General features: G+C 36.3%; 1 protein-coding gene across 1 annotated transcript in view; it reads right to left on the bottom strand.

Annotated features, from left to right (window-relative positions):
• LOC309646883 (uncharacterized protein C8orf34 homolog) overlaps window positions 1–15907 on the bottom strand; it is a 351104-nt gene that overhangs the window by 23612 nt on the left and 311585 nt on the right. The window contains 1 exon segment of the mRNA XM_082433666.1: window positions 4133–4192. Within this exon segment, the coding sequence (XP_082289792.1) occupies window positions 4133–4192 (60 nt within the window).

Raw genomic sequence — 15907 nt, 5'->3', positions numbered from 1 at the left:
TGTATCTGTAAAGCAGAAACTAACACACACACTCCAAGGTATGGTCACCTTATCTTTGATAAAGGAGGCAAGAATATATAGTGGAGAAAATACAGCCTCTTCAATAAGTGGTGCTGGGAAAACTGGACAGCTACAGGTAAAAGAATGAAATTAGAACACTCCCTAACACCATACACAAAAATAAACTCAAAATGGATTAAAGACCTAAATGTAAGGCCAGACACCATCAAACTCTTCAAGGAAAACATAGGCAGAATACTCTATGACATAAATCGCAGCAAGATCCTTTTGACCCACCTCCTAGAGAAATGGAAATAAAAACAAAAATAAACAAATGGGACCTAATGAAACTTAAAAGCTTTTGCACAGCAAAGGAAACCATAAACAAGACGAAAAGACAACCCTCAGAATGGGAGAAAATATTTGCAAATGAAGCAACTGGCAAAGGATTAATCTCCAAAACATACAAGCAGCTCATGCAGCTCAATATCAAAAAAACAAACAACCCAATCCAAAAATGGGCAGAAGATCTAAATAGACATTTCTCTAAAGAAGATATACAGATTGCCAACAGACACATGAAAGAGTGCTCAACATCATTAATCATTAGAGAAATGCAGATCAAAACTACAATGAGGTATCATCTCACACCCGTCAGAATGGCCATCATCAAAAAATCTACAAACAGTAAATGCTGGAGAGGGTGTGGAGAAAAGGGAACCCTCCTGCACTGTTGGTGGGAATGTAAATTGATACAGCCACTATGGAGAACAGTATGGAGGTTCCTTAAAAAACTAAAAATAGAGCTACCATACGACCCAGCGATCCCACTACTGGGCATATATCCTGAGAAAACCATAATTCAAAAAGAGTCATGTACCACAATGTTCATTGCAGCTCTATTTACAATAGCCAGGACATGGAAGCAACCTAAGTGTCCATCAACAGATGAATGGATAAAGAAGATGTGGCACATATATACAATGGAATACTACTCAGCCCTAAAAAGGAATGAAACTGAGTTATTTGTAGTGAGGTGGATGGACCCAGAGACTGTCATACAGAGTGAAGTAAGTCAGAAAGAGAAAAACAGATACCGTATGCTAACACATATATATGGAATCTAAAAAAAGAAAAAAGAAAAAAAAATGTTCAGAAGAACCTAGGGGCAAGACGGGAATAAAGATATAGACCTACTAGAGAATGGACTTGAGGATACGGGGTGGGGGAAGGGTAAGCTGGGACAAAGTGAGATAGTGGCATGGACATATATACACTACAAAACGTAAAATAAATAGCTAGTTGGAAGCAGTCGCATAGCACAGGGAGATCAGCTCGGTGCTTTGTGACCACCTAGAGGGGTGGGATAGGGAGGGTGGGAGGGAGGGAGATGTGAGAGGGAAGAGATATGGGGACATATGTCTATGTATAACTGATTCACTTTGTTATAAAGCAGAAACTAACACACAACTGTAAAGCAATTATACTCCAATAAAGATGTTAAAAAAAAAAAAAGAATATATTATGTGTTTTTTTTTCTGCTTTGTACCTGAGTTATATTTAATATTTCTGATTCACCCACTAGACCATAAACACATTGAAAGAAGAATATCAATCTCCGAATGACTCCCAGGACCTGAAAGAACCCTTTGTGCATGGTCTTTGCTCAATAAGTAGTTGTTTGATGGAAGAGAGAGAAAGGAGGAAGGGAGGAAGGGAGGAAGGGAGTTGGGTTATGTGTGCACATACTTTCTCCTTATCTGGAAAGCTCTACTTATCCCAACCAACCCTGCCAACTCCTCTCTCTCGCTTACTCCTTTCGGTCTTAAATATCATTTTCTCAGGGCCCTTTGACCAGTAGTCAAGCTAGGATCCCCCTGCTGCATGCACTTATCTCAACCTAATGCTTATATAATAATAATCATCATTATTGCATGTAAGTAATGTTTAATGTGTGACTTCATCATCTAGTAAGCTTCTGTCACCTGTGACAGTGATGTGTCCTTCTGTGGCATAGTTCCTGATTCACTGGAGGCCTTTATTTAGTATAAACCACATGAATGATTTACTCATTTGGATCTCTTAGTCTGAAGGGCAGTATGCCTGTATGTCATGCAAAGAACATTTGAAGGACTAAGAAAGAGAACCACATGATCTTTGCGCTCCTGCAATGGTAGAGTTGTTACGTAGAAGAGGGATACAATTTTTGCTTGTGATACAAAAAAAAAACAGAACTAGAAAGAAGGAAGCTATGAGGATTCAGATTTTGGAGCAAAATAGGAGAGTAATTTCTTTTAAAGTAGGTTTTAAACATTTGTACAACATAAGAAATTCATGTGTTTTTTGTTTGTTTGTTTTTGGTCACCATGCTGTACATTACATCCCCAGGACTTATTTATTTTACAACTGGAATTTTATACCTTTTGACCACCTTCATCCATTTTGCCCACCTCCTGCCTCTGGAAACCACCAATCAGTTCTCTGTATCTATGAGTTTGGTGTTTTGTTTAGATTCCATGTATAAATGAGATAATATGGTATTTGTTTTTCTCTGTCTGAGTAATTTAACTTAGTATAATGGCCTCAAGTTCTGTCCATATTGTTGCAAATGGCAAGATTTCATTATTTTTTATGTTTAAATAATATTCCATTGTGTGTGTGTGTGTGTGTGTGTGTGTGTGTGTATATCACATTTTATTTATTTATTCATCCATTGATGGACACTTAGGTTTTTCTGTATCTTGGTTCTTGTAAATAATGCTGCAATGAACATGGGGGTGCAGATAGCTTTTCAAGACATTTTTTTTTAACCATCCAGACAGTATTCTGCAGATGGAAATACAGTTGACCCTTGAACAAGATGGGTTTGAACTGTGCAGGTCCACTTACATGTAGATTTTTTTCCCATAAATGCACACTACAGTATTACACAATCCATGGTTGATTGACTCCACAGATGTGAAACCTCAGATATGGAGGGTTGACTGTGAAGTTATATGAGGATTTTCAACTATGTAGAGAATCGGTGCCCTAACTCCCACATTGTTCAAGAATCATCTGTATATGATTGTGTATGTGTCTATGCATTATATATAACAAAAAAAGAATTGTATCTAGTATACTGTCTTGTAACTCACTTTTTTATGTAACAATATTGTAAAAACTGTTTCCACATCAAAGTATATATCGATATAGATAGATGGATTCAGTTAATATCAGTACAAATCTATGTATATATCGAGTTAATATATATCTCATTCTTTATAAGAGATGCACATTATTCCATTATATAGATTGCTGTAATTTTTAAAAATCAATTCTCTTTTGTTGGCCATTAGGTTGTTTCCATTTTTTACATTTTCCAAGTTTTATTATAAAACATGTGCAATGAGCATAATAATATTCTGATAACTACACAGCATTGAAGAAATTATTTCTTTAGGTGATTTCTTAATACAAAACGATTGGGTCACTGAGCGACTAGAGCAGAGCACAGGAGGTGGTGTACTCGCATTACTCAAGCTGCCCATACAGAAGCTAGTGAACTGTTTGGTGGGGATATTGCAGAGAAGAGACGAGCGTGAGATGGGAAGAGAAGTAGATAGTTCTCAAATTCTTTCTTATTTTGGTATTTCATGATTCTATGAGTGCTAAGGGCACACTCAACCCTTTACTTCCCTCTGTAACATGCTTGAGAGAAGATACTGAGAATTGTTCATCTTTATATATCCAGCCCATAGAGTAACCTCATGTCCACGGATGTGAAATTGTTTTGAGATGCTGTATCTCTAAGATATATTTAATGGTGTCATAGAGTCCATGGTCTGCACAAAGGGGGGTATATGTTCTCATCTCACATATACCTAAAAGTCATTTTCCTGCCAGGAAGAAGGGGTTTGAAATCCTCCTCCCACTTCCTCAGCACAAGAGACTACAGACTCGATGAGGAGCATGAGATCCATGCAAATCACAAAAACAAAGAGAAAACATCATGCAGAGCAGTTGGAGGAAAATCTTTTTCTCATTATAGGTCACGAGGACTATGTATTTTAAAAAAATCTGAACTTCAAGTAGTTGCAAGTGGTGCCCATCATTCCCTGACATTGACATTAAGTGCCCTGAGCAAACCTACCAGAGTAGACCAGTGCAGGACAAGAAGAGCACGGTACACAGAGAAGAAGATCAGCAGGACCTGCGCAATGAAAGAAGAAGAGGTCATACGCTGGACCAGGAAGAAAAAGTCCATTAAACACAGTTCCCTTGCAGTTTGACCAATTCCTAATGAGGATGAACTGAAATTAATATCGAAACTACACTCAGAGTATATAGTGACTGCAATGACACACAAGTTAACTGTTTAATGGCGTGTATGTTCTCATTTCATAGTTCAGTCATTTTCAATTTAAACCTTTTCTGATCTTAAATAAACACTAGGGCAAAATGCCCCTCCAGATAGTGTTATGAATATATACGTGGATTGTAGGAAGATCCCATCTAAATCACAGTCATAAATTTTTACGCCCAGCACGGGTTTGGCAGGAAAGTCATGCTCTACAGACTGCTACCATAACACAGAATATTCAGGATTGGATATATACATGTCACATATTGTGATGCTATAACATTTGTAATTTAACGTAATTGTCACAAAATTATTATGAGATTTGCATGAAGTAGTGCATATTTACATGTATACCCTATATTTTTAATGCTTGGCGCATAATATTAAACACTAAATGTAATTCCTCTGAATACATCCCTGAGGCAGAAGAGCAGTGCCTAGTAGGACAAGGGGACATGAGTATTCTAGTTAAAAAGAGTGGGGAAATAAAACAGAAGATCAAAGAAAGTGAAATAAGGGCATCAGGGGAGATAAACCTTCACATTTCTTGGAGAGAAAGGAAATAGATGAAGCCCAAGTTTTCCAAAGCAGATCTTGGAACACTAGTCCTGCAGGCTGTTAATATAGATGATCCACAAACAAACGGTTCCTTGATCAAAGACTTTGCAACAGCAATATACCATCGGCCTTTTGGAGGATCAAAATACACACCAGCATATTAAAGGCTCTTAGAAGTCTTATAATAAAGAGAACTATTTTACCTGATATTTATCAAAGTTATTTGATAATAGATTTTTATATAACTCACTTTTTAAAATTCTACAATGGTAAATACTGCTTCAGCTAGAGGAAAGAGGCATGGCAATGCAATGGCTGTTTCACAAAATTTAGAAGCAAGATATAAAAGCATGGGTTTTGTACTCAGATTGACCTGAGTTCAAATTCTGGCTCAACCCCTTCTCATGCACATGACCTTGAGCAAGTTAGCCTCGCTCAGCCTCCTCCACAGAGGAGAGTTATAAAGGGAAACACCTTTGGAAGTATCATTAAGCATTTGGTATTTGACAGTTTTAGAAAATTCAAATTTAGATGAATAAGAACTACAAAAACATTTGGATTCAAGGTGGTGATTTTATATGTAAAGTAGATGCTGAATAAAGTTGGAGAACTTGGTAAATTTTTAGAAATCTTACACATAGAGGGGCTTTGAATAAAATAATGATGTATTCACATTTGAATGTCCTTTACCACCCAAAGATATTAGAGGCTCTGGCAAGAGAGCAGTTGAATTAATGCTCTATATTAGTGGTTCCCTTAAATTTTAAGTTATCAGAATCACCTGGAGGGCTTTTAAAACAGATTGTTACTTCCCTGGTGGCACAGTGGTTAAGAATCCGCCTGCCAATGCAGGGGACACGGGTTCGATCCCTGGTCCGGGAAGATCCCACATGCCGCAGAGCAACTAAGCCCATGTGCCACAACTACTGAGCCTGTGCTCTAGAGTCCATGAGCCACAACTACTGAAGCCCGCGCACCTAGAGCCCGTGCTCCGCAACAAGAGAAGCCACCGCAATGAGAAGTCCGCGCACCGCAACAAAGAGTAGCGCCTGCTTGCCATAACTAGAGAAAGCCCGTGCTCAGCAAGGAAGACCTGACACAGCAAAAAATAAATAAATTTATGAAAAACAAAAACAAAAAGCACAGATTGCTGGAGTCCACTATTAGAGTTTCTGACTGAGTAGATGTCGGATGGGGCCAAGGAAACTGCATTTCTTACAAGTTCCCAAGAGATGAACATCACTGTTCTATGTAGCACGGACCTTAGGCTGAAGGATGAAGCCAGCTGTGGTCTGGCATACTTGAAGAAAAAGGAGTAGTGAAGTGTCTGGGTACCAAAGGAAGACTGAAGTGTGGGTTTAGTGGGAAATAGAGAATCTGAAAGGTAGAAGGTTTGGGTAGATTGTAGATTATAGTAATCTAAGATCTTCGAGTAGGATGCTATTTCACCTTTGATAAGAAAAAAAATTACACTTCCTTAGGAGAGCGCTAGACTTGAGAGGGCCAAGGAATTTTAATGGTAGGACATTGGATAAATAACCCAAATGAAAGTTAAAATTTCCTAATGATAAGAGTGTGGTAGAGAGGAAACCAATGAACCAAATGTCAGCACCCCACACGAAAAAACAGCAGTGACTGATGAGATGATAGTGACAAGGAAAGACACAGGAAAACAGGACAAATGGCATAAGCCTAAAAAGAAGGAGAATTTCAGGTAGAATATTAATGTTATCTCATGGTGCTTGACACATGGCAACTGAAAAGAGCAGCTTTCCCTGGTGAAGGCTAAAAGGGAAGCAATGTCTTCTAGGAACATTTCAAATACGGCAAAAAAGGCGTGGAGAGTGTCCTTTGAATAGCACTGAAGAATGATCAGTTTGCAAATCAAATTCCTGTTCCATAGGCCACAGTGGAAAGATCCGGGAAATATGTCAACAGTGGTTAAGAATACAAATACATGAGAAGATTTTATTTTGATAGGGGCAGTGGGGCAAGGCAGAGTAGCCAAGCACAACAGGAATAAGAGACAGAAGTAAACGATCTCAAGTTTCTGAACTGAACTTTGGCGTAACATTCTTGTACGGCAACTGACTTAGGTGTCCAGCCTTAGTGAAGCGGGACTGCCCGTACAGGGGGTAGCCCATTATTCCCCATAACTGTGGGAATGTAAGAAATGAAGCAGCTTTGGTGGGGGAAAGAACAAGCAACGAGAGAGTAGCCATAAAGTCTAGATAAATAATATCTTAATAAAGATACTATTTTTGTTTACAGATTAGAACCCTCTTCTTTCTTCTTGAGTGGTTTATTCAGTGAAAAACGGCAACACAAATCGCCTGGGGCAGTGCATCACACAGGCATGTGTAGGGACTGATGTAAATGCTGTGTGAATGCACCATGTTCATTGTAACTCTGATGGAACCATCGTTACGACAGAGGAACAACACACTGAACATGTGCAGCGTCGCTGAATGTATCGTGTTTTGCTGTGTATATCAATAAATCATTTATTATACACATTTGTCTATGTTTGAGAGACATTATGGGCTCTGAATAATCAGAAGAGGAGACTGAGGCTTGGCCGCTGCTCAAGTGATCTTCGAGTCACTTAACCAGTTTGAACTAAATTTATTCATTCATTCATTCATTCATTCATTCAATTCATTTAGTAAATATTTATTAAGTAAATACTGAATGTATAAATATTTATTAAATAAATATGTGTTGAACACTTACAGTGTAAAATAAGAATAGTAAGACTAAATTTTCCCTAACAGCTTAATTTTTGGAATTAAATATGTGGAAGCAACTTATAAATTATAAAGCCTTATATAACTAGCAGAAACTTTCAGAACATCATTTTAAATGTTAACAAATGGATAAACCTTTATGTCCTAATATGAAGGGGAGTCATGTATAATTTATGCTTATGAATATAGAAAAAAAGCTATGTTTTTGGTCTGAAGAATGTTTAATTATACTAAAGTTGATATACAGTTTCGGAATATTTAGTCAACATTTCAAAACAAGTCATTTTGAAGAAATCTGGCAGCATGCTTTGAACAGTTGTTCTATTTTTAATAGCATACTATGGGATTGAAAACATGCTTAATGTAATTACTAAATGTTATTTATTTTATTCTGTCAAAATTTTAATTTTTATGTTTATCACATATGCCGCCTTTAATTTTCTGGATGACTTTGCCTATAGATAATAATTTGGAGCACAGTGTAAATATAAGTAAATCAAATTGAAGTTTATATTAAAAGCAGATTTCCTACCCAAATGTATTACTGCTTGTTTCTTTATATGTCACTTTTCCTTATTTTCATGTTTTATAGTGTTTTCTTTACGATACAAATTCTTTCAGTGCTCAGTGAAATAATTCCTTTCTTGATACTATCTATACACACATTCCCTCCCCCTCCCTCCTTTTTTAAGCTTTTAGAAATGCAATGACATTTCAGAGTAGAACATATGGCTTTGGATTAAGCTAGAATTAAATTGCACTTACTAATTGTATATCCTTGGGAAGAGGTTTTTAACAAATCTGAGTTTGTAAAATCAGTAATACCACCTACACATCAAGTTGTCACAAGAATTAAAGGAGATACTACATAGCACATAACAGCAAAAATGTAATAAATGTCAGTACTCTTCCATTCTCTCCTTTTTTAGAGATACATATGTTTCTATATAAGCCTTAAAATGTCAATTACTCATAGTAGGCTTTAAGGAGAAACTGAATGCTATAATTCTAAATAAATCCCCCAAATAGACTTTGTAGTTTTATTTATGTTAGGCCATGTGTCAATTTTCCCAATTTATTATTAAATTATATATCTATTAGAATATATGCTAATTCTCTCAGTGAAAAAGATTTATTATGCCACATTTTTGAAATTCTGTGCTTAGAACTCCTAGTCTATCTTCATATACCCTCTTTATTATGCCTACACAAATAGTTTCTTAAGCTACAGTGTCTATTTTCAGGCTAGGATTTCTTGCCAGATCCTAATAACAAATATTCCACTACCTCCTAAGAGATTATGCTAGTAAACTTTTAGCCTAGCAGAGACAATGAAAATGTAGCATCTTCTGGAAGGAATAGTTCATTAATTGGTTTTTTAAAATTTAGCTTGAGAAAAGTAAGCACAAGTCTGAAGTAGCAAGAAAAAGAAGAATGAAATAATAAGGTAGGTTGAGATCAAAGATCGTATGGCTGCAGGTATCCCAATTAGTAGATATGAGATGACCTCTTACAGCCTGGGATAATATGTAAGAGCATTGCATAAGACAGTCATACCACCCATGAGCCCACCCAAGGGAGTGGTCACTCTTTTTGCCCCAAATTAGGGTTATAAAATCCTTCTCTCTTCTGCAATGTCAAGGCATATTAAAGGCAACAAGTTGAATGTAAAAGACATAGAATAATTAAGAAAAACAGAAAAACGAGCTGTAGCTTCACAAGTGAAAAGATAAATCATTCCTGGTTAGTAAGTAAAAGGCAAAAAGTATTTGGCAGAGAACCTTGGAGGAGAGCATTCTCCTTTATTCCCATGTAGTTAATGTATCTCTGAGAGTTAAAATCTGAGAATTGAACAATTATAGATGCACCTGAGTGTCAGCCCTTTCTCTGCAATTTATTAGCCTGGGGACCACAGGGAAGAAATAGGACCTTAAATGCATCTCCTGACTCCTAGTTTTTTTCCCACTCCATCATAGCATCTAAAAAGAGGAAATTAGACTCCCACTGAGAATATTAAAAGTGTGTGTTCACAATTTAAAAAATGAGTCCATTAGTAAATTGAAGTGAGAACCTAGCAAGTGCTAGGAAGAAATTCCATGCAGGAGTAAGAACAACCTCATTAATAATATCAGTAATGGTAGATAGAAACCTAACAGTAAGTGAGAGACAAAAGTCATTGTGGGACAGAAGATACATTAATATTGTCATTAATTTTTTAAAATAGATAGCAACCATTTCATACGATATATGCTTAGCCTAAAAGTAAAAACTTAGAATTAACTAATATTTACCAAGCATATACTATGCATCTGGCACTATGTTTATATTAATATAAGTATTAATATAATATTAATATTTTCTCACTCTATGAAAACAAAATGCAATAATCTAAAAATGTTTCATTCTAGTCTGTATTTCTGATGCCACAACCTAATACCATTAAAATCTTGGGAATTCCAAGTATAATGTAGCCTGACACTTTAACATAATTGTCTATTAACTCACTTTGGTCTTTCTGTTATCTACAGTCTGCTGCTCCTCTACCCACCTCTTCTACCCTTCACTTGATAGGGTGTTAGTCCTTATCTTGGGACTGGCAAATAATCATCTGTGGTACCCTCACACCACTGCCTCAAGCACTGTGCACATACAAATCTTGGGAGACTGCCTGGAAAGAAATGACCTGATGTTTGGTTAAGGAGAACAAAGGTTTTTCTTCAAGGTGAAAAGCCTGGCCAAATCCCAGGTGGAGAGCAGAATCCCACAGCCCCACTTACTGCTCTAAGCACTTTGGTTCTCAAGAGTCGCAGCATAAACTGTGTCACCCCCTGGAAAGGGGAATGAAGGGAGGTATTAGTGAAAGATGAGGCAATAGAGGTAAACATCGCTGGATCCAAAGAAGAGCTCTTGGTTCTACTCCCGCCTCTGCTATTAACTGGGGGACATGGCAAGCCCACAATCTCTTAGAGCATCAATTTCTTCTTCACTGAATTGAAAGAGTTGAGGTTGAGAGGATTAGATTAGTTTAGCACTTCCTAAAATCCCAGAATACTTGTTCTTCCAGCAGTTAATAGGCATTCTGCAAATTACAGGCATTCTAGAAAATAGGCATTAATAGGCATTCTGCAAAAAGGACTTAATATGAAAAAAAACCTGGGATAAACACAATCAAGTAGATCTTGTTGCTGTCGGGCTATCCAGTGACTTTACTATGTAAATATTTTAGAAGAGACTCTATAGTATTTTTTCAAGTCAACAATGAACAATATTTTCCCCCATTTGAAGCCAGGATGCTGATTACACTTGATCTGTTCACTTAAAACTATAGAGCTGCCTTGCTTCTCTTGAAAAGGGATGTCAATGGTATGTCTTACAATTGAGAGCCTCTCAAATACAATGATATGTAGAATTTCTCAAAACTTATTTTACCACAAATTTGTTTTTAATAGCTTCTCATGAGACAGGACTTTAAGAAGCAGATATTGTCCAATTTTATAACCTATTACGAAGATAGCATACTCCCGTTCCTCAAACAAAGAGGAAACTAGGCTGATAAAATCAAGAAAAATAGGGGAGGAGAAGCACTTCTGGAATGCAGGTATAGAGATCTCAAAAAATGTGCTCCTCTATAAATGCAATGAGAACACAACATGAGCAAGAATCACTAAAATCAACTTTTTCAGAACTCTGGAAATTTATCGAAGGCTTGCAACAATACACAGAATATTTATTAAAGAAAAGCAGTTGAATCTCAATAGAAACATGACTACGTAGGGTTTTATTTTACCCAGTATTACCTGCTCTGTGGGAGCCTTGAAAATCAGCATCCTCACAATGATGGTAGCTATGAAACAAACAGCCTATGGTCCACTAGAGGGAGCAGAACAGGTTTAGAGTTTCCCCAAATACCTAGAGAGCTGTCACTATTTGACCTATATGCAAGCTGCCTGGAAATGCCTCACTTGAATGTTTTGTTTGTTTGTTTGTTTGTTTGTTTGACCTGAATTAGAGCTCACTCAATGAGCTACCCTGTCCATATAACATTTGTCAAAAACAATCAGGGGCTATAGTTTTATACAGCAGCTTCCTGAGGCAAACAAAACGCTTACCAAAAAAAATTTTTTTTAAATACAGTAAGTGATACGTCCATAGGAGGCTTTCAAAAGCTCTGACCTAGGCGTGTAGATTTAGAAATGCCACACAGATGTGCAGTGCTATGCATCTGCTCAGGAAAGACCCGATACGGATCTACCTCTCACCTCTGATTGACTTAGAAGCTCTGTGTAAGCAGAGCTGTAAACTTCTGGAGTGTTCATGGCATGCCTCAATACTTTGTCCAGCCATTAGCTAACAACTAAGCTACTGAGCAAAGACTTCAGTATCTGTGTACAACAAATTATATAGACTTTACAGAATTAGTTTAGGAAAGTTAGTAAACAAAAAGTAGCAATAACAATAAGAAAAAACAGCAGCAACAACAAACCCTGGAGGGTGGGGATGGTCCGATCTCCAGAGTGGCCACATTATATTATATTAAATGTACAGTTTTCAACAACAACAAAAAAATGACATGATTTATAAATCATGATATCACCATAAACATGAAAGTATGGCCCATAAATGGGGGGAAAAAGGCAGTCAAAAGAAATTCTCCCTGAGGAAGCCCAGATGATGGAATTTCTAGACAAAGACTTTTAGTCAACTACTAGAAATATAGTCAAAGAACTAAAGGAAATCATGTAAAATAGATTAAAGTATAAGAATAAGCTCCCACCAAATGGAGACTATGACAAAGAGATACAAATTATAAAAGGAAAAAAACAGAAATTCTGGAATTAAAATGAAAAATTCCCTAGAGGGGCTCACCAACAGATTTGAGCTAGCATAAGAAAAAATCAAAGAGATTAAGACAGGTCAATCCAAATCCAGCCTGAGGGACACACACACACACACACACACACACACACACACACAGAAAAGAAAAATGAACAGTTCCTCAGAGGCCCTGTGGGACACCAGCGAGCATACTAAATACAATACATGTAATTGGAGCCCCCAAAGGACAGGTAAGAAAAAAAGGGGCAGAAAGAATATTTGAGGAAATAATGGCTGAAAACTTCACACATTTTATGAAAACATTAATCTACATATCCAAGAAGCTCAAAAAACTCCAGTGGGATAGACTCAATGAAATCCACACCTACATGTCACTTTATCAAAGACAAAGACCAAGAAAGAATCTTTAAAGCAGAGAGAAAACAACATATCTTATACAAAGGGTCTTTAATAATGGTAGCAGCTAACATCTTAACAGAAACTATAGAGGCCAGAAGTCATCTGGATGACATAGTCCTTGAATGCAGGCAAGAATTAGTGACTTGCTTCCAAAGAACTGTATAAAAAGATGGGTTAAAAGTAACTTTACAATGGAGAAGCCAGAAAACTCTACCTTAGCCTGGTGGTGTAGGGTAACATTACATTAATAGCACATATTCTCCGATATTAAATGATGAGGGCGTTTCACCTTCTTGGTCTTTTTCCCCAAAATACATAACCACAGTCTAATCATGAGAAAACTATTAGACAAATCCCAATCAAGGGACATTCTACAAAACTCCTGAGGAATACAACTCCTCAAAAGGTTCAAGGTCATGGAGAATAAGGAAAGACTGAGAGACAGTTACAGACTAGCAGGGATTAAGGAAACATGAGTAAATAAAGTCTGAGGGTCAGTTAATAGTAGTATTGGTTTATTAGTTTTGTAAATTTACCAATGTAATGTGACATGTTAACCATAAGGGAAACTGTGTGAAGGGAATATGGAAATTCTCTGTATTATCTTTGCAACTTTTCTGGAATTCTAAATTATTGTAAACTAAAATGTTTACTGTTTTTAAATCCTCTGACATAACAGAATAAAAAATTAATGTAGATCTTGTGTCATGCTTTTGTAAGAGATAAATATGAATGCTGAAAATTTTAAATTAGCATTAACACAAAAATATATACAGAAGGAAAGGACATTTAAATATAACCCCCTATTAAATGACATGATATTACTATCAAAATTAGTACTAAGTGTTCAAGCAAAGTTGCCAAATTTTACCTTTAATATTAACTTCTGTTAATTCAAAATATATTTAATGAGGCTGCCCAATTTTTATTATAATTTTGGGTTCCTAATAATATAGATAGTTTAAGTTGGGACCCAACCATCAAAGTACAAACCTGAGAATTTGATTTCTGATGAATACATTTATATTTTTCATCCAAACCTTAGAACAGATAGTAAACTTTCTTGTTGTTTTCCACAGCTGGAAAGTACAGGTATTTTGTTTCCCTTTTCATACCTGAGGCAGCTTTTCCAGGTATCAGGCTTTATACAACATCATCATACAAGCTCCCCTGCCTTAAGCAGACCCAGGGCCAAATCAGCAGTTTTTATGTACAGTAAGACTTCAGACCCCACGGCCTAAGACCTATATCCAAATCTTAGGTCTCAATGAGCCACCACAGCATTAGCTCCCACTTACTCTGGCTCTTATTTCTTTATTTCGGGCATCTCTGCTGTTTTGTTTGTTTGGTTTTTCATTTGTTTGCTTGTTTTTGGTTCGCTTATTCATGTTTAAAAATCCAAAATATAGTTAGAGGGTGCTGGCTGGCTAGACTGTAGCTGTTTAATGACTTTGTGCCTTTGGAGATGTTGAATCCACAGACTAAGGGACCTGACCCTCAATTTTACTCCATGTTTATTCCCTCAAATTTCAGCCTTTCTTCTGCACCATCCTTACATTTTACATCCAATCTTAACTTACAGGTGGAAAAGCAGCTTAGAGAAACAAAGTCCAAAGTTTAACAACACTATAGAGACAATTCTGAAAACACAACTGTCTGATTCATTGGACTTTTCATTACAATATTTCTCAATCTTTAGAATAAGCAAAGATCAACTGAGGAGTTTATTAGAAATGCAGAATTTAGAGTCCCATGCACAGAGATTCTGATTCACTAGGTTTGAAATGGAGTCCATGACTATGAAGTACCCCAGTAGATTCAAATATCTGTAATTTGAGTTATTTAGTGACTTCAGATAGTAATCTGAGAGATTAAAAACAAACACACTCCTGACATGAGTTTTTTAAACTTGTGATGTAGACTTCTATACAAAAATCAGAGTAGATAAAAAGCCTACTTAAGGGTTCTGTTTATCTTGTTTACAATAAAAGTGTTTAAAGCTTCCCGTTGAATTATTCAAGACATCTTTTCCTAAATGGTGCTTTTATAAAACTTACTTGTACTAAGTCTTATTTTAAAATGAAGCAATAAGAAATATGCACCACTACAAAGATCCCAACATTATTTGGAAACTTTCCACCATGATAATTTTGTCTCAGGAGAAATCTGAAAATTCCATAAAATTACCTACGTATAATTTATAGAAAGCTGAGTCAAGAAACAGGTGTTACCATTGGAATGATGAATCGTGTCCTTTTCCTCACTCATAAATTTCTAATATATGAGCCTCTAGACTATAAATCAGATGCTGGGTTCACATAGACTTATGTCATTTATTTTCTTTCACTGAGAAAATAAAGAGGTAGAAGATCTATACATATCTTGCCAGCTGTTCCACAAAACTCATACATTGAACACAAGTATCAGAACCTCAGTGGCTCCATCTTACACTTGTTCTATACTTGAATGTTGGATGCCGCTCTGGAAAAGTATTCGTATCTCTGTACTATGAGTTTGGCTGCACTGCTAGCTAGCATTCCATTTCCTGATGGCTCCTATTACCACCTAATTATTTTTAAACCCTGATTTTATTTCAAACAATTTACCATTGTCAAGGGTCACCTCCAAGTATGACATTACTGAAATCAAATATTTTTGGTTCTAGGTCTATGGTTAGGAGAGTTTAAGAATGACCTTCTTCAGAGTGACTGATAGACCATATGGCAAAATCTATGGCTAAACTATAAATCCAATGTTAAAATTTTAATAAAACTATAAATAATTTTCATGACAATTATTCAGTCACAATTATTATTCATTTTATTTGTTTCATATTTATAACTGTCCTGACAAACAAGTTAGAAAGTACCCAAGAAACCTATACATTCATTCATCTATTAAATTTTCAGATATTTATTGAGGTCTTATTATGTAGCTAAATAAGATGAAGAAAACAGATTCCTTCCCTCAAAGAATTTGCACCCTAATAGAAGAGACGATGATAACAACTTATCATCAAAATCTT

Source organism: Balaenoptera physalus, assembly GCF_965194825.1.
Source record: "Balaenoptera physalus genome assembly, chromosome: 17".
NCBI classification, from domain to species: domain Eukaryota; kingdom Metazoa; phylum Chordata; class Mammalia; order Artiodactyla; family Balaenopteridae; genus Balaenoptera; species Balaenoptera physalus.
The sequence above is the reverse complement of the archived record's forward strand: the minus strand, read 5'-3'. Positions and strand labels throughout refer to the sequence as shown.